This window comes from Bubalus kerabau, chromosome 6, assembly GCF_029407905.1.
Source record: "Bubalus kerabau isolate K-KA32 ecotype Philippines breed swamp buffalo chromosome 6, PCC_UOA_SB_1v2, whole genome shotgun sequence".
Lineage (NCBI taxonomy): Eukaryota > Metazoa > Chordata > Mammalia > Artiodactyla > Bovidae > Bubalus > Bubalus kerabau.
Window position 1 is genome coordinate 22,344,991 of NC_073629.1, and position 14,582 is coordinate 22,359,572.

The following is a 14,582-nucleotide window of genomic DNA, read 5'->3' on the forward strand; positions in this document are numbered from 1 at the left end:
ACCAAAAAAAAAAAAAACAAACCCAGTTTATTTACAGAAAAACCCTAACTATGCAATTTTTATATGATCCAGTGTTTACACTCCTGGGCATTTATCCCAGAGAAATAAAAACTAATGTTCACACAAAAAAACCTATGTGGAAATCTATTAATGAAAAGCCAAAAACTGGAAACAGCACAGATGTCCTTTAACAAGTGAATGGTTAAAGAAACTGTGGTACATCTATAGCATGGAATAGTACTCAGCAATAAAAAGGAACAAACTATTGATAGACACACAACTTGGATGAATCTCCAGAGAATTCTGCTGTGTGATAAATGCTAATCCCCAAAGGTTATATACTCTAACCTGTTCATATAGCATTTTTATAGAAATGGAGATCAGATTGGTTGTTGCTAGATATTAAGGTGGAGATGAAGATAGGAAGGAAGTGAGTGTGGCTACATAGGGGATCCTTTGATAGAAATGTCCTGTATCTTGCTAAAGCAAGGATAGTCACTATAGAGAAAAGACTTCTGCTAAACCAGTTTAGGTCATGGTAGTATGAGACCACCTAGGATTGATACTATCTGGCAGTATTCCTCAACCAGAGTGGTGCCACCTTCTGGGGGGCCTTTGGAAACATGTAGGGGCATTTAAAATTTTACATTGACTGGGGATGGCACTTGACAGGGGAGGGGAGACAAGAATGCTAAATGTACTCCACTGGGCAGGACAGTTCCACACACACACACACAAAATTGTCCCTCCCATAGTTTTATACTCAAGGCCCCTCTGACACACCTCAGTATGCTTTGAGCCCTAATATCCCTTTTTCATTACTTTCACTGCCTCTGCTCTCTACCCGTCTCAGATTCTCAAATCCACCCTCATGACTGAGAGAATAATCCTTTTTCAGATGTTAGAAGATCCACAGTTTCCATGGAGATCAGGAGCCTCTGGACCATAAAATAAATAAATAAGTGTGCTAGTGATCCAGATACTGCATATACAACAAAAGAAACATGAAATATAAAAACACTTTATGGCAACATGACAGGATTTTCTATCCAACTAGTTAATTCTCTCCCCTATAAGACCTCAAGATAGAAATTAATATAAACCCAAATAAAACACAATCTGTGAGGGCATATACTATAGTGGATATTCTTCAGCAACTGGGGTAAGTTTTTTAGAACCACTCGATGCATACCGTCCCCCAACCCACCCCCACAATGGGGCTTTCCCACTGGCTCAGTGGTAAAGAATCTGCATGCAATGGAGAAGATGCCAGATTGATCCTTGGGTCAGGAAGATCCCTTGGAGGAGGAAATGGCAACCCCACTCCAGTACTCTTGCCTGGAGAATCCCATGGACAGTGGAGCTTGGCCGGCTACAGTCTATAGGGTCGCCAAGAGTTGGATGTGACTGAAGGGATTTAGCATACTCGCACAATGGCCATAATAGAATTGCTTCAAAGAGAATATAAAATACTCTTGGAACAGGAAAAGCACAGACATACTTGAGCATTCTCTGAGGATGGGGCTCATATCTGTCATTAGATTTTCAAGAGGAGTTTGTGATCCAAAAAAATTAAGAACTATTGATTTATAAATTCTTAATCCCAAGTAATCTCATATGGCCACCATCCTAAGCAGTTCAACAAAAGAAAACCTATCTTTTGCTCACTTGCAGTCTTTGATTTTAGAAACATTTTATTTTTGGAGCTCTCATCTTAATACAGGGAAATGCAAACACTGCATTCTTCACCTTTGCAGGAATTGATAAAAACATTAAATGTGAGGTGGCACAAAGAATACATCTTTATATAATAGTGCCAAATGAGTAAAACAGCAACATCCCAAACTATGAAAAATGAATGCCTTTATATTTAATTTAAATTTAAACTCATGTGTGCTAAGTCGCTTCAGTCGTGTCTGACTCTTTGTGACCATGTGGGCTGTAGGCAGCCAGGATCCTCTGTCCATGGGATTCTCCAGGCAAGAGTACTGGAGTGGGTTGCCATTTCCTTCTCCAGGGGATCTTCTTGACCCAGGGATCAAGCCCACATCTAGTTTATTGCAGGTGGATTCTTTACTGCTGAGCCCCTGGGGAAGCCCCTACATCTCTCTATTCTACATCAAAAACCCTGGGTTATGGGACTTCCCTGGTGGTCTAGTGGTTGAGAATCTGCCTGCCAATGCAGGGGTCACAGGTTTGATCCATGGTCTGGGAAGTTCCCACATGCCACAGAAGAACTAAGCTCCAAGTGCCACAACGACTGAGCCAGTGCTCTAGGGCCCATGAGCCACAATCCCTGAGCCCCAGGAGCTGCAACTACTGAAGCCCATGTGCCTACAGCCTGTGTTCTGCAACAAGAGAAGCCACTGCAATAAGAAGCCTGCACACTGCCAGGAAGAGCAGCCCAGCCCCACCGCCCCCAGTCACAACTAAAGTCTATGAGCAGCAATGAAGACCCACCAAAACCAAAAATAAATAAGTAAATCTTAAAAAAAAAATCCTGGTTCACAAAGACACTAACATTATTACCCATTTGTTTTATCCAATAGTATACCCACAATCCTTAAGGATCACATCCTGGTTGAAGCAAAGGGGCTTGCGTAATTCAATGAAGCTATGGGCCATGCTGTGCAGGGCCACTCAAGACAGACGGGTCATAGTGGACACTGACAAAATGTGGTCCACTGGAGGAGGGAATCTCAAACCACTCCAGTATTCTTGCTGTGAGAACCATGAACAATATGAAAAGGCAAAAAGATATGAAGGTGTCCAATATGTTACTGGGAAAGAGCAGAGGGCAATTACTAATAGCTCCAGAAAGAATGAAGAGACTGGGCCAAAGCAGAAACAGTGCTCTGTTGTGTATGTGTCTGGTGGTCAAAGTAAAGTTTGATGCTGCAAAGAACAATATAGCATAGGAACCTGGAATGTTAGGTCCATGAATCATCATAAATTGGACATGGTCAGGCAGGAGATGGCAAGAGTGGACATTAACATCTTAGGAATCAGTGAACTAAAATGTATAGGAATGGGTGAATTTAATTCAGATACCATTATATCTACTACTGTGGGCAAAAAGCCCTTAGAACAAATGGAGTGGCTCTCATAGTCAACAACAGAGTCTGAAATGCAGTACTTGGGTGCAATCTCAAAAACGACAAAATGATGTCGGTTTATTTCCAAGGCAAACAATTCAACATCACAGTAATCCAAGTCTATGCCCCAACCACTGATGCCAAAGAAGCTGAAGTTTACCAGTTCTATGAAGACCTACAAGACCTTCTAGAACTAACACCAAAAAAAGATGTCCTCTTCATCATAGGGAATTGGAATGTAAAAATAGGAAGTCAAGAGATACCTGGAATAATAGGCAAGTTTGGTCTTGGAGTACAAAATGAAGCAGGGCAAAGCTTAACAGAGTTTTGTCAAGAGAATACAGTGGTCATACCAAATACCCCTTCCAATAACACAAGAGATGACTCTACACATGGACATCGCCAGATGGTCAATACTGAAATCCAATTGATTGTATTCTTTGCAGCCAGAGATGGAGAAGCTCTATACAGTCAGCAAAAACAAGATTTGGAACTGATTGTGGCTCAGATCATTAGCTCCTTATTGCAAAATTCAGACTTAAGTTGAAGAAGCTAGGGAAAACTTACTAGGCCATAAGGCCAATCCCTTATGATTGTATGGTAGAGGTGACAGATTCAAGGGATTAGATCTGGAAGACAGACTGCCTGAAGAACTATGGACAGAGGCTCATGACATTGTACAGGAGGCAGTGACCAAAACCATCCCAAAGAAAAAGAAATACAAGAAGGCTAAGTGATTGAGGAGGTTTTACAAATAGCTGAGGAAAGAAGAGAAGGGAAAAGCAAGGGAGAAAGGGAAAGATATACCCAACTGAATGCAGAGTTGCAGAGATAGGAACGAAAGATAAGAAGACCTTCTTAAATGAACAATGCAAAGTAGAGGAAAACAATAAAAAGGGTAAGATCTCTTCAAGAAAATTGGAGATATCAAAGAAACATTTCATGCAAGGATGGGCATGATAAAAGACAGAAACAGTAGGGACCTAACAGAGGCAGAAGAGATTAAGAAGACGTGGCAAGAATACACAGAAGAACTATACAAAAAAGGTCTTAATGACCCACATTACCATGATGGTGTGATCACTCACCTACAGCCAGACATCCTGGAGTGTGAAGTCAAGTGGGCCTAAGGAAGTGCAACAAATTCTTGCAAATTCTCTTTTCATTTTTATTCTATTACAAATATTTTCTAATTTCTCTTGTTATAGCCAGTGGAGGTGATGGAATTCCAGCTGAGCTATTTTAAATCTGAAAAGATGATGCTAGTAAAGTGCTATACTCAATATGTCAGCAAATTTAGAAACTCAGCAGTGGCCACAGGACTGGGAAAGGTCAGTTTTCATTCCAATCCCAAAGAAGGGCAGTGCCAAAGAGTGTTCAAACTACCAGACAATTGCACTCATTTAGCATGCTAGTAAGGTTATGCTCAAAATCCTTCAAGCTAGGCTTCAGAAGTACTTGAATTGAAAACTTTCAGATATACAAGCTGAGTTTAGAAAAGGCAGAGGAACCAGAGATCAGATTGTCAGCATTCAGTGGATAATAGAGAAAGCAAAGGAATTCCAGAAAATCTTCTGCTTCATTGACTACATGAAAGTCTTTATGTGGATCACAACAAACTGTGGGAAATTCTTAAAGGGAAGGAAATACCTGACCACCTTACCTGTGTCCTGAAAAATCTGTATGCAGCTCAAGAAGCAACAGTTAGAACCTTACATGAAACAACTGGCTGGTTCAAAACTGGGAAAAGAATACAACAAAGCTGTGTAATGTCACCCTGCATATTTAACTTCTATGCAGAGTACATCATGCGAAATGCTGGGTTGGATGAATCACAAGCTGGAATCAAGACTGCCCAGAGAAATATCAACAACCTCACATATGGAGATGATACCACTGGCAGAAAGCAAAGAGGAACTAAAGAGCCTCTTGATGAGGGTGAAAGAGGAGAGTGAAAAAGCTGGCTTAAAACACAGCATCCAAAAAACTAAGATCATGGCATCCAGTCCCATTACATCATGGGAAATGAAAAAGTGGGGGAAAAGAAGGGGAAAAAGTGGAAATAGTGGAAAATAGTGGAATAGAAGGGGGAAAAAGTGGAAGCAGTGACAGATTTTATTTTCTTGGGCTCTAAAAATCACCGTGGACGGTAACTGCAGCCATGAAATTAAAAGACGCTTGGTCCCTGGAAGGAAAGATATGACAAACCTAGACAGCGTATTAAAAAGCAAAGACATCATTTTGCCAATGAAAGTCTCTATAGTCAAAGCTATGGTATTTCCAGTATTCATGTACAGATGTGAGAACTGGACCATAAAGAAGGCTGAGCAGTGAAGAATTGATACTTTCGAATTGTGGTGCTGGAGAAGGCTCTTAAAAGTCCCCTGGACTGCAAGGAAATCAAACCAGTCCATCCTAAAGGAAATCAACTCTGAATGTTCATTGGAAGGTCTGATACTGAAGCTGAAGCTCCAATACTTTGGCCACCTGATGTGAAGAGCTGACTTGTTGGAAAAGACCCTGATGCTGGGAAAAGACTGAAGGCAAAAGAAGTAAGCAGCAGAGGATGAGATGGTTAGATAGCAACACCGACTCAATGGACACGAATTTGAGCAAACTCCAGGAGATACTGAAGGACAGGGAAGCCTGGCAGTCTGCAGTCCGTGCGGTCACAAAGAGTAAGACACAACTTAGCAACTGAACGACAACAGCACCTAGAATACTTTCAGAATAACAATACCAATTTTACCACCAATAATGACTACTTAAAATATCTTTGCACTTCTTTTTGTCCTTAAAAGTATATACCACTTGGGATGTCACAGTCAAATTATTGTTTTTAAATCACTTGGATAGTTGGGTGGAGTCATTTTACATTTCTGTAATAAAAACCCTTGTGATATGGCTGTATGTGGTAGAGAGAAAAAAATTTTCAGATCTGTATGTATAAAAAAGAGAAGAGTACTCTGTGGACTTCTGGATTCTGAATTAAATGTAGAGCAAATTAGTGCATGTGCCTTAGTGACACTATTTGAAATCAGTCCTTGTGTTAATTTCACTTGGGAAGTACTAAGAAATGATGATCCCTGATGCCTATGCCTGCAAAAATACAACGTGGCTAAATTCCTTGGTTGCAATCTCTTAAAAGGTCATAAGATTATGTTACTCCACAAAAGTATCTTTCTGAATCTCTTTTTCTCTCACTTTATCTCTCCAAGTTCCTCTCCCCTTCAAAAAATTGTATCCCCATTCCTTCTTTCCCTCATTGACTTTGCTAGCCTCCTCCCTCAGCAACTCAGAAGCTTATGTGTTTGTGTGTATACCTGCAAAGAGGAGCTGCTATATAAATAAGGTAATGAAAATGGAGGCAGTTGGGGAATAGACAGCTGAGAGGATCTGAGCTGGTAGACTGAAACAAATACTCATCCTAAACCACTCAGAGCTCAGATTTCTTCTCTAGACAGCTGGCTTTTTAAGTCCTTCTGAAATACTCTACAAAGATGGGGGAGGGGCTGTGAACTACCTCTGCTATGGACCTTATTTAAAGTCAGCTACCTCCTAATATGTTCTGTAGAAACTAAATGCAATATTCAATATGGCAGTGATGAGGGTGCTGAGATAAAGGTATACAATTGTCCACTCTAATTTTTAAAGGCCAGAGGGCTTTTAAATTATTGACAGTGCTGGAGGGCTGCTTGGAGTAGGCAGTGACTAGAATCATGTAAGCTCAAACTGGATAACTGATTTGCTGGTCATATTTCTATCCCTTCTCTGCCACTTGGCACCCTATACTCCATATTCTTTCTAATCCTCCTACCCTCTCCACCCTCCCCACCCTCTCGCCAACACTCCAACACCCTACCCCCATCAACACTCCTGGAATTTTGGACTTAGCTATTTTTAAAACAGTCAACTCAGTAGCCACCTCCCTCCCCCGCTCAGCTGTCCAGTACTCCGGCCAGCCATCTAGTCCCCCTTCCCCCCACACCAGACCTTCTCTGGTTCCCTGACCTCAGTGAGACTGCAGCCTGTCTGGGGACCTAGGGGAGACATGGAGAAAGAGACGGGGGATCCCCTGGCTGGAGCTGACTGATACAGTAGACAGTCATGGCTGGAGAATTGGATATCAGACTAATGTTTGACCTCTGGAAACAGTAAGTCAAAATTAATTGCAATTCCTTTAAAAAGCTTCTAAATTGAAATTAGAATCTCATAAAATTATGACATAAACTTGGATGTCTCTGGTGCAAATCTAGGATCTCTTCCATACCAAGGTGCCCCCGTCTCCATTTCTCCTTCTGTCTTAAGCTTTCTGGCCTCTGGCCACTAGAAGTTTAAACCTCCATCTCTCCTCTGGGAGTCTTAGCTCTCTCCTCCTGTTACCTCAAGACTTCTGATGAAGTCTCCTTCTTTAGTACAAGTTTCCTACACCTCCTATTCTGTGGTTTTCTCACCAAGGCCAAATTTAGCTTCAGATGATTAGTCACTGATACCCTCTTTCTTGTTCCTATTTATCAGTGCCCTTCACATTGGGCTTCCAAGGGTGAGGCTTACTCCTTGTTGTAAATGATTTCTCCCTACAACTCTAGTCCCATCATCGTGTTCTCCCTCCTGCATGACTCTCCCTCAATTATATCCTTAACTCCAGAGAGAGTAGTTTGGCAAGAGGGAGTTAGCCCCTCCCCAAGTCTTGTCCTCATCAAAAGATTGACTTCCAAACTTGCAAAGTTAAGATCAATGGAAAGGTAAGATCAATGGAAAGGGTGGTTCTTCAGTCAGATCTGAAGAAATGTTGACTCATGAAGAAGAAATGTTGACTCATAACAAACAAATATTGATTTGCATGCTTGGTTTGCATCCATTGTTCCATGAGACAGAGGGATAATTTTAGCTCTCTACAGTAGATGAAAGAGACTGGTTCCTTTTTCATTTGAATACTGATTCCAGAGATGGGATGTGTATCCCACCCTTACTCCTCCTTACTGAAAATTCTGACACAAAGGAGGAAAATCAATGAATGACCTCTGGAGGGTGTCCCCTCCTGATGGGGAAGGGCAAATAAGAGGTAGTCTCTGATGTATTTTCAGATCCTAATTCTGTTGAGGAGCCCACTGGTATGACTGAGATCTGATCTATCCACATGATTCCTCTTTTTGACATTTCTGCTGTTTGGTAGCTCAGAATGGGGCAATACAGTGGACTCTGCCCCCCGAGTCCACTCAACCTTTCTTCCACCCCCACCTAGGGGTATTGCATAAGGTGCCTGAAAGTGGTCACAAAAGCAGGGCACAGAGGCTTAACAGCCTCGTGTTTAGTTCAGGGAGCCCCATTTCCCCTAAACTCCAGTTAGCTCATTCTTTTCTTGATCTTCCCAGATTCTCTTCACATCATTCTGAACAATCTTCAACTCTTCTCTTCCCCATGCCCAGCCACATTTCTTTTTTCAGTCCCTTACAGGACGTCCGGTCAAAATTCACTAGGTAGGAGGGTCATCAGCTGGGAAGAACCGGAACCTGGGGGGACCTGGCTGGATAGGTATGGGGGATCCAGGCCAGTCCCCTAGTCCCTGGTCCCCCCATGGCAGTCCCCCAACTCTAAGCATTCTCACTCTCCTGCTGCTCCTCTGTGGACATGGTAAGGAAGGGTTAGGTAAGGCTTTGGGGGATCTAGGGGGTAGGCTGCTATGTAGGGGTGGGCATGTGAGCTTGGGTGAATGAGATGAGATGGGTGCTGAGGGGTCCCAGTCACTCGCCCCACTCTCAGATAGGTATATTTTATTCACCATTCAACTTGGGGAAGGGCACTGGGAAAGCCCTTGATCCACAGGCAGAAGAGCTGTGGATCTAGCAGGATCTAGCTGTGGATCTAGCAGGGCTTACCCATCTTTAGCAAGACTGAATGAGGACAAGATTAGGAAACTGGGGGCTGGCGGCTGGGGACTGGGAATTGGGGGAGGCTCTCAGTTGGGTTTTAGGATCCGCTGCTATCCCCCCATGAGACCTGGGAGAATTATGGTTGAGGTTGAGCGGGGATGGGGGGACCAGCTCACACTCCTCTCTCCCTTCCGCCCTCAGCTTATTCTCAATGCAAGATCCTCCGCTGCAATGCTGAGTATGTATCTTCCACTCTGAGCCTTAGAGGTGGGGGTTCACCAGGATCCCTTCGAGGAGGAGGCCGGGGCGGAGGGGTGGGCTCCAGCGGCCTCTGCCGAGCCCTCCGCTCCTACGCGCTCTGCACTCGGCGCACGGCCCGCACCTGCCGCGGGGACCTCGCCTTCCATTCTGCTGTGCACGGAATCGAAGACCTGATGATTCAGCACAACTGCTCCCGCCAGGGCCCCACGGCCCCTCCCCCACCCCGGGGCCCCGTCTTTCCAGGCGCAGGCCCGATCCGCGCCTCTGGCTCCCCAGCCCCGGACCCCTGTGACTATGAAGGCCGGTTTTCCCGGCTGCACCGACAACCCCCAGGCTTCTTGCACTGTGCCTCCTTCGGGGACCCTCACGTGCGCACCTTCCATCACCACTTTCACACGTGCCGTGTCCAAGGAGCTTGGCCCTTGCTGGATAATGACTTCCTCTTTGTCCAGGCCACCAGCTCCCCCGTGGCATTGGGGGCCAACGCCACCACCACCCGGAAGGTCAGGGACTCAACTGCTCCTCCATGGTCACCCCAGGGTTCCACTCCCAAGCCAACCCCACTAGTTTTCACAGTGCAGCTCTACTCCCTTTCCTCCTCAACCACTCCCACATCTTGAATCACTCCCTCCTACCGAACACTTTGTCCTGTAAATCACTTTCCCTCCGTGGGAATTACACTCCAATGCAGAAAAGAGCCCGGGAGAGGAAAGTTGAGAAGCCCTGGGTTGAGGAGTTACAGAATGGAAACTTTTCCTTCTCCTATGGGAGCAGTTGAGGTTGAGCCCAAACAGGGAGGAAAGGGATGGAGCAGGGATGAAACAGTATTGGAACATAAAGACAGGATCAAGGAGTGAGGACTGTGATAGGCCTTGCATCTCTGCTGGGATCAGATCCCTGACTATGTACAATAATGAGGCCTGGTTGATGGAAGGTGGGAGGGTTGCACTGAGCCCCAAATAAACTGTTTTCCCTCTTGCCCTTACAGCTCACCATTATATTTAAGAACATGCAGGAATGCATTGATCAGAAGGTCTACCAGGCTGAGGTGGACAACCTTCCCGCAGCCTTTGAAGATGGTTCTATCAATGGAGGTGATCGACCTGGGGGCTCAAGTTTGTCCATTCGAACCGCTAACCCTGGGAGCCATGTGGAGATCCGAGCTGCCTACATTGGCACAACTATAATCATTCGGCAGACAGCTGGGCAGCTCTCCTTCTCCATCAGAGTAGCAGAGGATGTGGCCAGGGCCTTCTCAGCTGAGCAGGACCTGCAGCTCTGTGTTGGGGGATGCCCTCCAAGTCAGCGACTCTCACGCTCAGTGCGCAGTCGTCGGGGAACTATAACCATGGATACTGCCAGACAGCTGTGCAAGGAAGGGCTGCCGGTTGAAGACGCTTACTTTCATTCCTGTGTCTTTGATGTTTTAATCTCCGGTGACCCTAACTTTACTGTAGCAGCTCAGGCAGCTCTGGAGGATGCCCGAGCCTTCCTGCCAGACTTGGAAAAACTACACCTCTTCCCCTCAGATGCTGGGGTTCCTCTTTCCTCAGCAACCCTCCTAGCTCCACTTCTTTCTGGGCTCTTTGTTCTGTGGCTTTGCATTCAGTAACCAGGCCAGCATTCAGTAACCATGATGGGTCTAGAAGTGATTTGCGGATGGAGATTGGCAAGGGAGAACATAAGAATCACTGAAGGGAAACAATGAGGGTAAGAAACATATGAAACAAGAACATTTTTCCAGAGTGAGAGAAGGCTGCAGTCTAGGGTTGAAATGATCACAGAATAAGGATTTTGGGCAAGGTTTCTGCATTCCAGACTTCAGTAGGGGCTCTTCACTAATTTTCCCAGTCTTGTTAATAGGAAGTAAATTGTCCTAGTCCATCTCCTCCTGAAATCACCCCTACAAGCTTAGAGGTTATGGGGTCCTGAGGATCAGTAGAAAACTTAAGGGTTGAGACTTTTAATAGAGAAGAACTGAAAGAGGAAGACATGATCATTACCCATCAGAAACTCAAAATTGAATGATATTTTCTCTTGGAAGGTAGAAAGATGAGGAAATGATGAGGAAAAGAATCTATTTGATAAGTATAATGTGGGTAAGGTGTGTTCTGCTTTCTTGGTTCATAAATGAAGTGGGAGTTGTTTGGATTTTTGGTGAAGGGACTCTCTATCTTTGGAGAATGACACAGGTAGGAAAGAAGCTATCATCCCCAACCCTAACTGATCTGATATTAAAGCTATGGAGTCTTCACATTGTTGTCTATGTTGAATCTGTTTACAGACGCTTAAGATGGCATAAAGTCAATGTGTTCACTCCACCGAAAGAGGGCTCAAAAGCGGGAGATATTGTTCTGCCTTCAGGAAGTTTACAGGATATTAGGGAGACAAACTGACTTATATGAAGGAGTGATGAGTGCGTAATCATTCACTAAATTCCATAATACTATGAATTCAAATGAGAAGATGATTGAGAAGAACTCAAGAAATAATAAATAATAAGAGGTAATAGAGTAGATGAGATCTGAAGTGATCTTTGAAGACTGGGTAAGATTGGATTTGAATTAAGGATCTTCCAGGCAGGAGAAACTATCTAGACATTCACAGATTCATGATTCAGCGAAGAAACCAGCAAAACTCAAATGAAGTAGATGAGAATTAAGGGCTAGATTGATAGAAGCACTTCATAGCCTTGAAAGTGGGGCCAAGGAGTTTAAATTCAATTAACAGCTAACAGTTATTGAGAGCTTAAAACCCGCCAGGCCATTTTCTAAACAACTTAAAATTATTAATTCATCTAATACTCACAACTCTCTAAGGAAGGTAACTTTCTTATCTCGATTGTTACATAAGGCAAATGAGGTACAGGAAGACTAAGCAATTTTTCCACACTAACGCAGCTTACAAATGGTAGAGCTAGAAACTGAACCCAGAGAATTTGGCTTCGGAGACTTAACTTAATCTCAACACTATACTGTCCTGTCAAGGAAACAGCCATTGAAGATTTTAGTTGTGGACGAGGCAGGGAAAGGGAGCTGCAGGCAGTGGCTGCCATCACAAAAACTATTTTCTTCTTTTGTCATATGAAACCCAAAAGGGAGAGCTGGAAAGGAGGGGGAAGCCCCAAATAGAAGGAATCTAATTTGGAGAAGAAAAGAAAATAGAAGCTGTTCTAGTCCTGGATGTTCTAAAGTAACAGTGCTTTACTCCTCCCTCTTCTCTCAGTTTCACCCATCTAACCTAACTCCCCAGGACACACATACACACCAGCCAGTGCTTACCAGACAGAGCGTCCTTTTGGTCTGCTATTTTAAATTTCTTTTGCAATTCTTTATCTTCTATTCCTGACTCACTATCTTCTCTAAAGACCGCAGCCACTCTGCCATTCCCACAAAGCACAGTCTCTTTACTTTTAAAGATGACCTGCTTCCCTGGTGGCTTAGATGGTAAAGAATCTGCCTGTAAGACACGGGTTCAATCCCTGAGTTGGGAAGATCCCCTGGAGGAGGAAATGGCAACCCACTCCAGTATTCTTGCCTGGAGAATTCCATGGACAGAGGCGCCTGGTGGGGTACAGTCCATGGGGTTGCATAGAGTCGAATGCAACCAAGACACTTAGCTAATCCAGAAAACAATCTGTTCTAATGGAAGAAAATTAGAGGAAACATATCCATTGCTGTTCTCACTTACAGATAACTTAGGCATTTCAATTCAAAACATCTTTTTGAGAAACTGCTCCTTTTATTGGTTAACTCAAAAGAGTACATAACTTCATCCCTCAAAATTCACTTGTGGGAATTTCAAGTAGGTTAAGAAGAATTTCACAGCCAGTTGGGGAGTGAGATTCTTTTATGGCCCCTGTCATTTGCTTCATTTGCCCAAACTCAGGGTTAACCCTATTATCAATGGAGTATTTAAAAATGAGTAGTTCAAAATAAGCACATGAAAAGATGCTCAACATCATTACTCATCATGGAAATGCAAATCGAATTTGAAAAACAAGGAGAAAACGCTACATAACCACTGGAATGGTTCAAATTAAAAAGACTGATCATATCAAGTGTTGGCAAATTGTGAAGCTCTGACATGCTATTGGTGAGAATGTAAATTAGTGCTACTACTTTGTAAAATTTTTGGCAGTTTCTTCACAAGTTAAGCATATACTTACCACACACTCTAAACAGTCCACCTCTAAGTATTTATCCAAGAGAAAGGATAAAGACTTGTATACAATACCACTCAGCAATAAAGTGAAATAAACTACTGATACACACAATAATATTATGAATCTCAAAATAAGAATGTAAGCGAAAGAAGCCAAACAACAACAAAAAAGAGTACATACTGTATGTTTTCATTTGTATAAAATTATAAAAAGTGTAAACCAATATATACTGACAGAAAAAAGATCAGTGGTTGCCTGTGGATGGTCAGGGGAGGGAGAGAGGGATGGTTTGCAAAGACACAGGAGGAAACTGGAGTAGAATGTTCATTATCTTGATTGTGGCAATGATTTCAAAAATCATGAAACTATACACTTCAAATATGTGCAGTTGATCAAACATTAGTACATCTAATAAACGTGTAAGAAAAATAAATAGGTAGCCGACCTTTCCCTCTTCTTTTGGTGGGTCAGTCAAAGGAAAGACCATTGTATGAAAAGGAAGATTATAACAGAATTTCCTTCTTCTAGGAAAACACAGGAAAGAAGAGGATGACAAGGCAAAGAACGAGAGCATTTAGGGACTTCCCTGCTGGTCCAGTGGTTATGACTTCGCCTTCCATTGCAGGGGGTGTGGGTTTGATCCCTGATTTGGGAACAAAGATTCTACATCCCTTGGGGCCAAAACACTATAAAACAGAAGCAATACTGTAACAACAAAACATAAAACAGAAGCAATATTGTAACAAATCCAATAGAGACTTTAAAAATGGTTCACATCCAAAAATAAATAAATAAATAAATAAAAATGGTTCACATCAAAAAAAAAAAAGAAGGAAAGAGAATATTTAAATATTCTATACTCTCTCTCTCCTATCATAAGGACCATATTCCCTCCTCCAGATTCTCAAGGTCAGAGATCAGGGAAAGGACATTTTCTGGTTTAAAAACAACCCGGTGCTTCATTTTTGTCTTTCCACTCTCACTTTCATTTTGTCTTTCCACTAACAGTCAGCAGATGGCGCTGATGACTAAAAAGAATTACCCAGTGGGGATGGAGCAAGTCTTCAAGAGAAAGAAAATTAATTTCTTAGATTGTCTAATATGTTGACTAAATGAGAGAAAATATTAATAAGTATTTGACAGAATTGGCATTTCAAAAATAAACTTAAGGGAGGCAGGTTCAAGAGG

At 43.0% G+C, this 14,582-nt stretch overlaps 1 protein-coding gene and 1 long non-coding RNA gene across 6 annotated transcripts in view; one reads left to right on the plus strand and one right to left on the minus strand.

Moving 5' to 3' along the window:
- LOC129654815 (uncharacterized) overlaps positions 1-14,582 on the minus strand; it is a 40,135-nt gene that overhangs the window by 16,602 nt on the left and 8,951 nt on the right. The window lies entirely within an intron of this gene.
- On the plus strand, positions 7,081-14,216 carry HJV (hemojuvelin BMP co-receptor). 5 transcript variants are annotated; one of them, XM_055584505.1, is made up of 4 exons: positions 7,081-7,249; positions 8,525-8,729; positions 9,170-9,732; positions 10,218-13,849. In XM_055584505.1, exons 2-4 carry the CDS (start codon positions 8,633-8,635, stop codon positions 10,839-10,841), a joined length of 1,284 nt encoding a protein of 427 aa, XP_055440480.1. In that variant the 5' UTR covers positions 7,081-7,249; positions 8,525-8,632; the 3' UTR covers positions 10,842-13,849. The 5 variants fall into 5 exon arrangements, with proteins under 5 accessions (XP_055440480.1, XP_055440479.1, XP_055440481.1 ...); XM_055584504.1 differs by having other exon boundaries at positions 8,543-8,729; positions 10,218-13,848; XM_055584506.1 differs by lacking the exon at positions 8,525-8,729 and having other exon boundaries at positions 7,082-7,249; positions 10,218-14,211.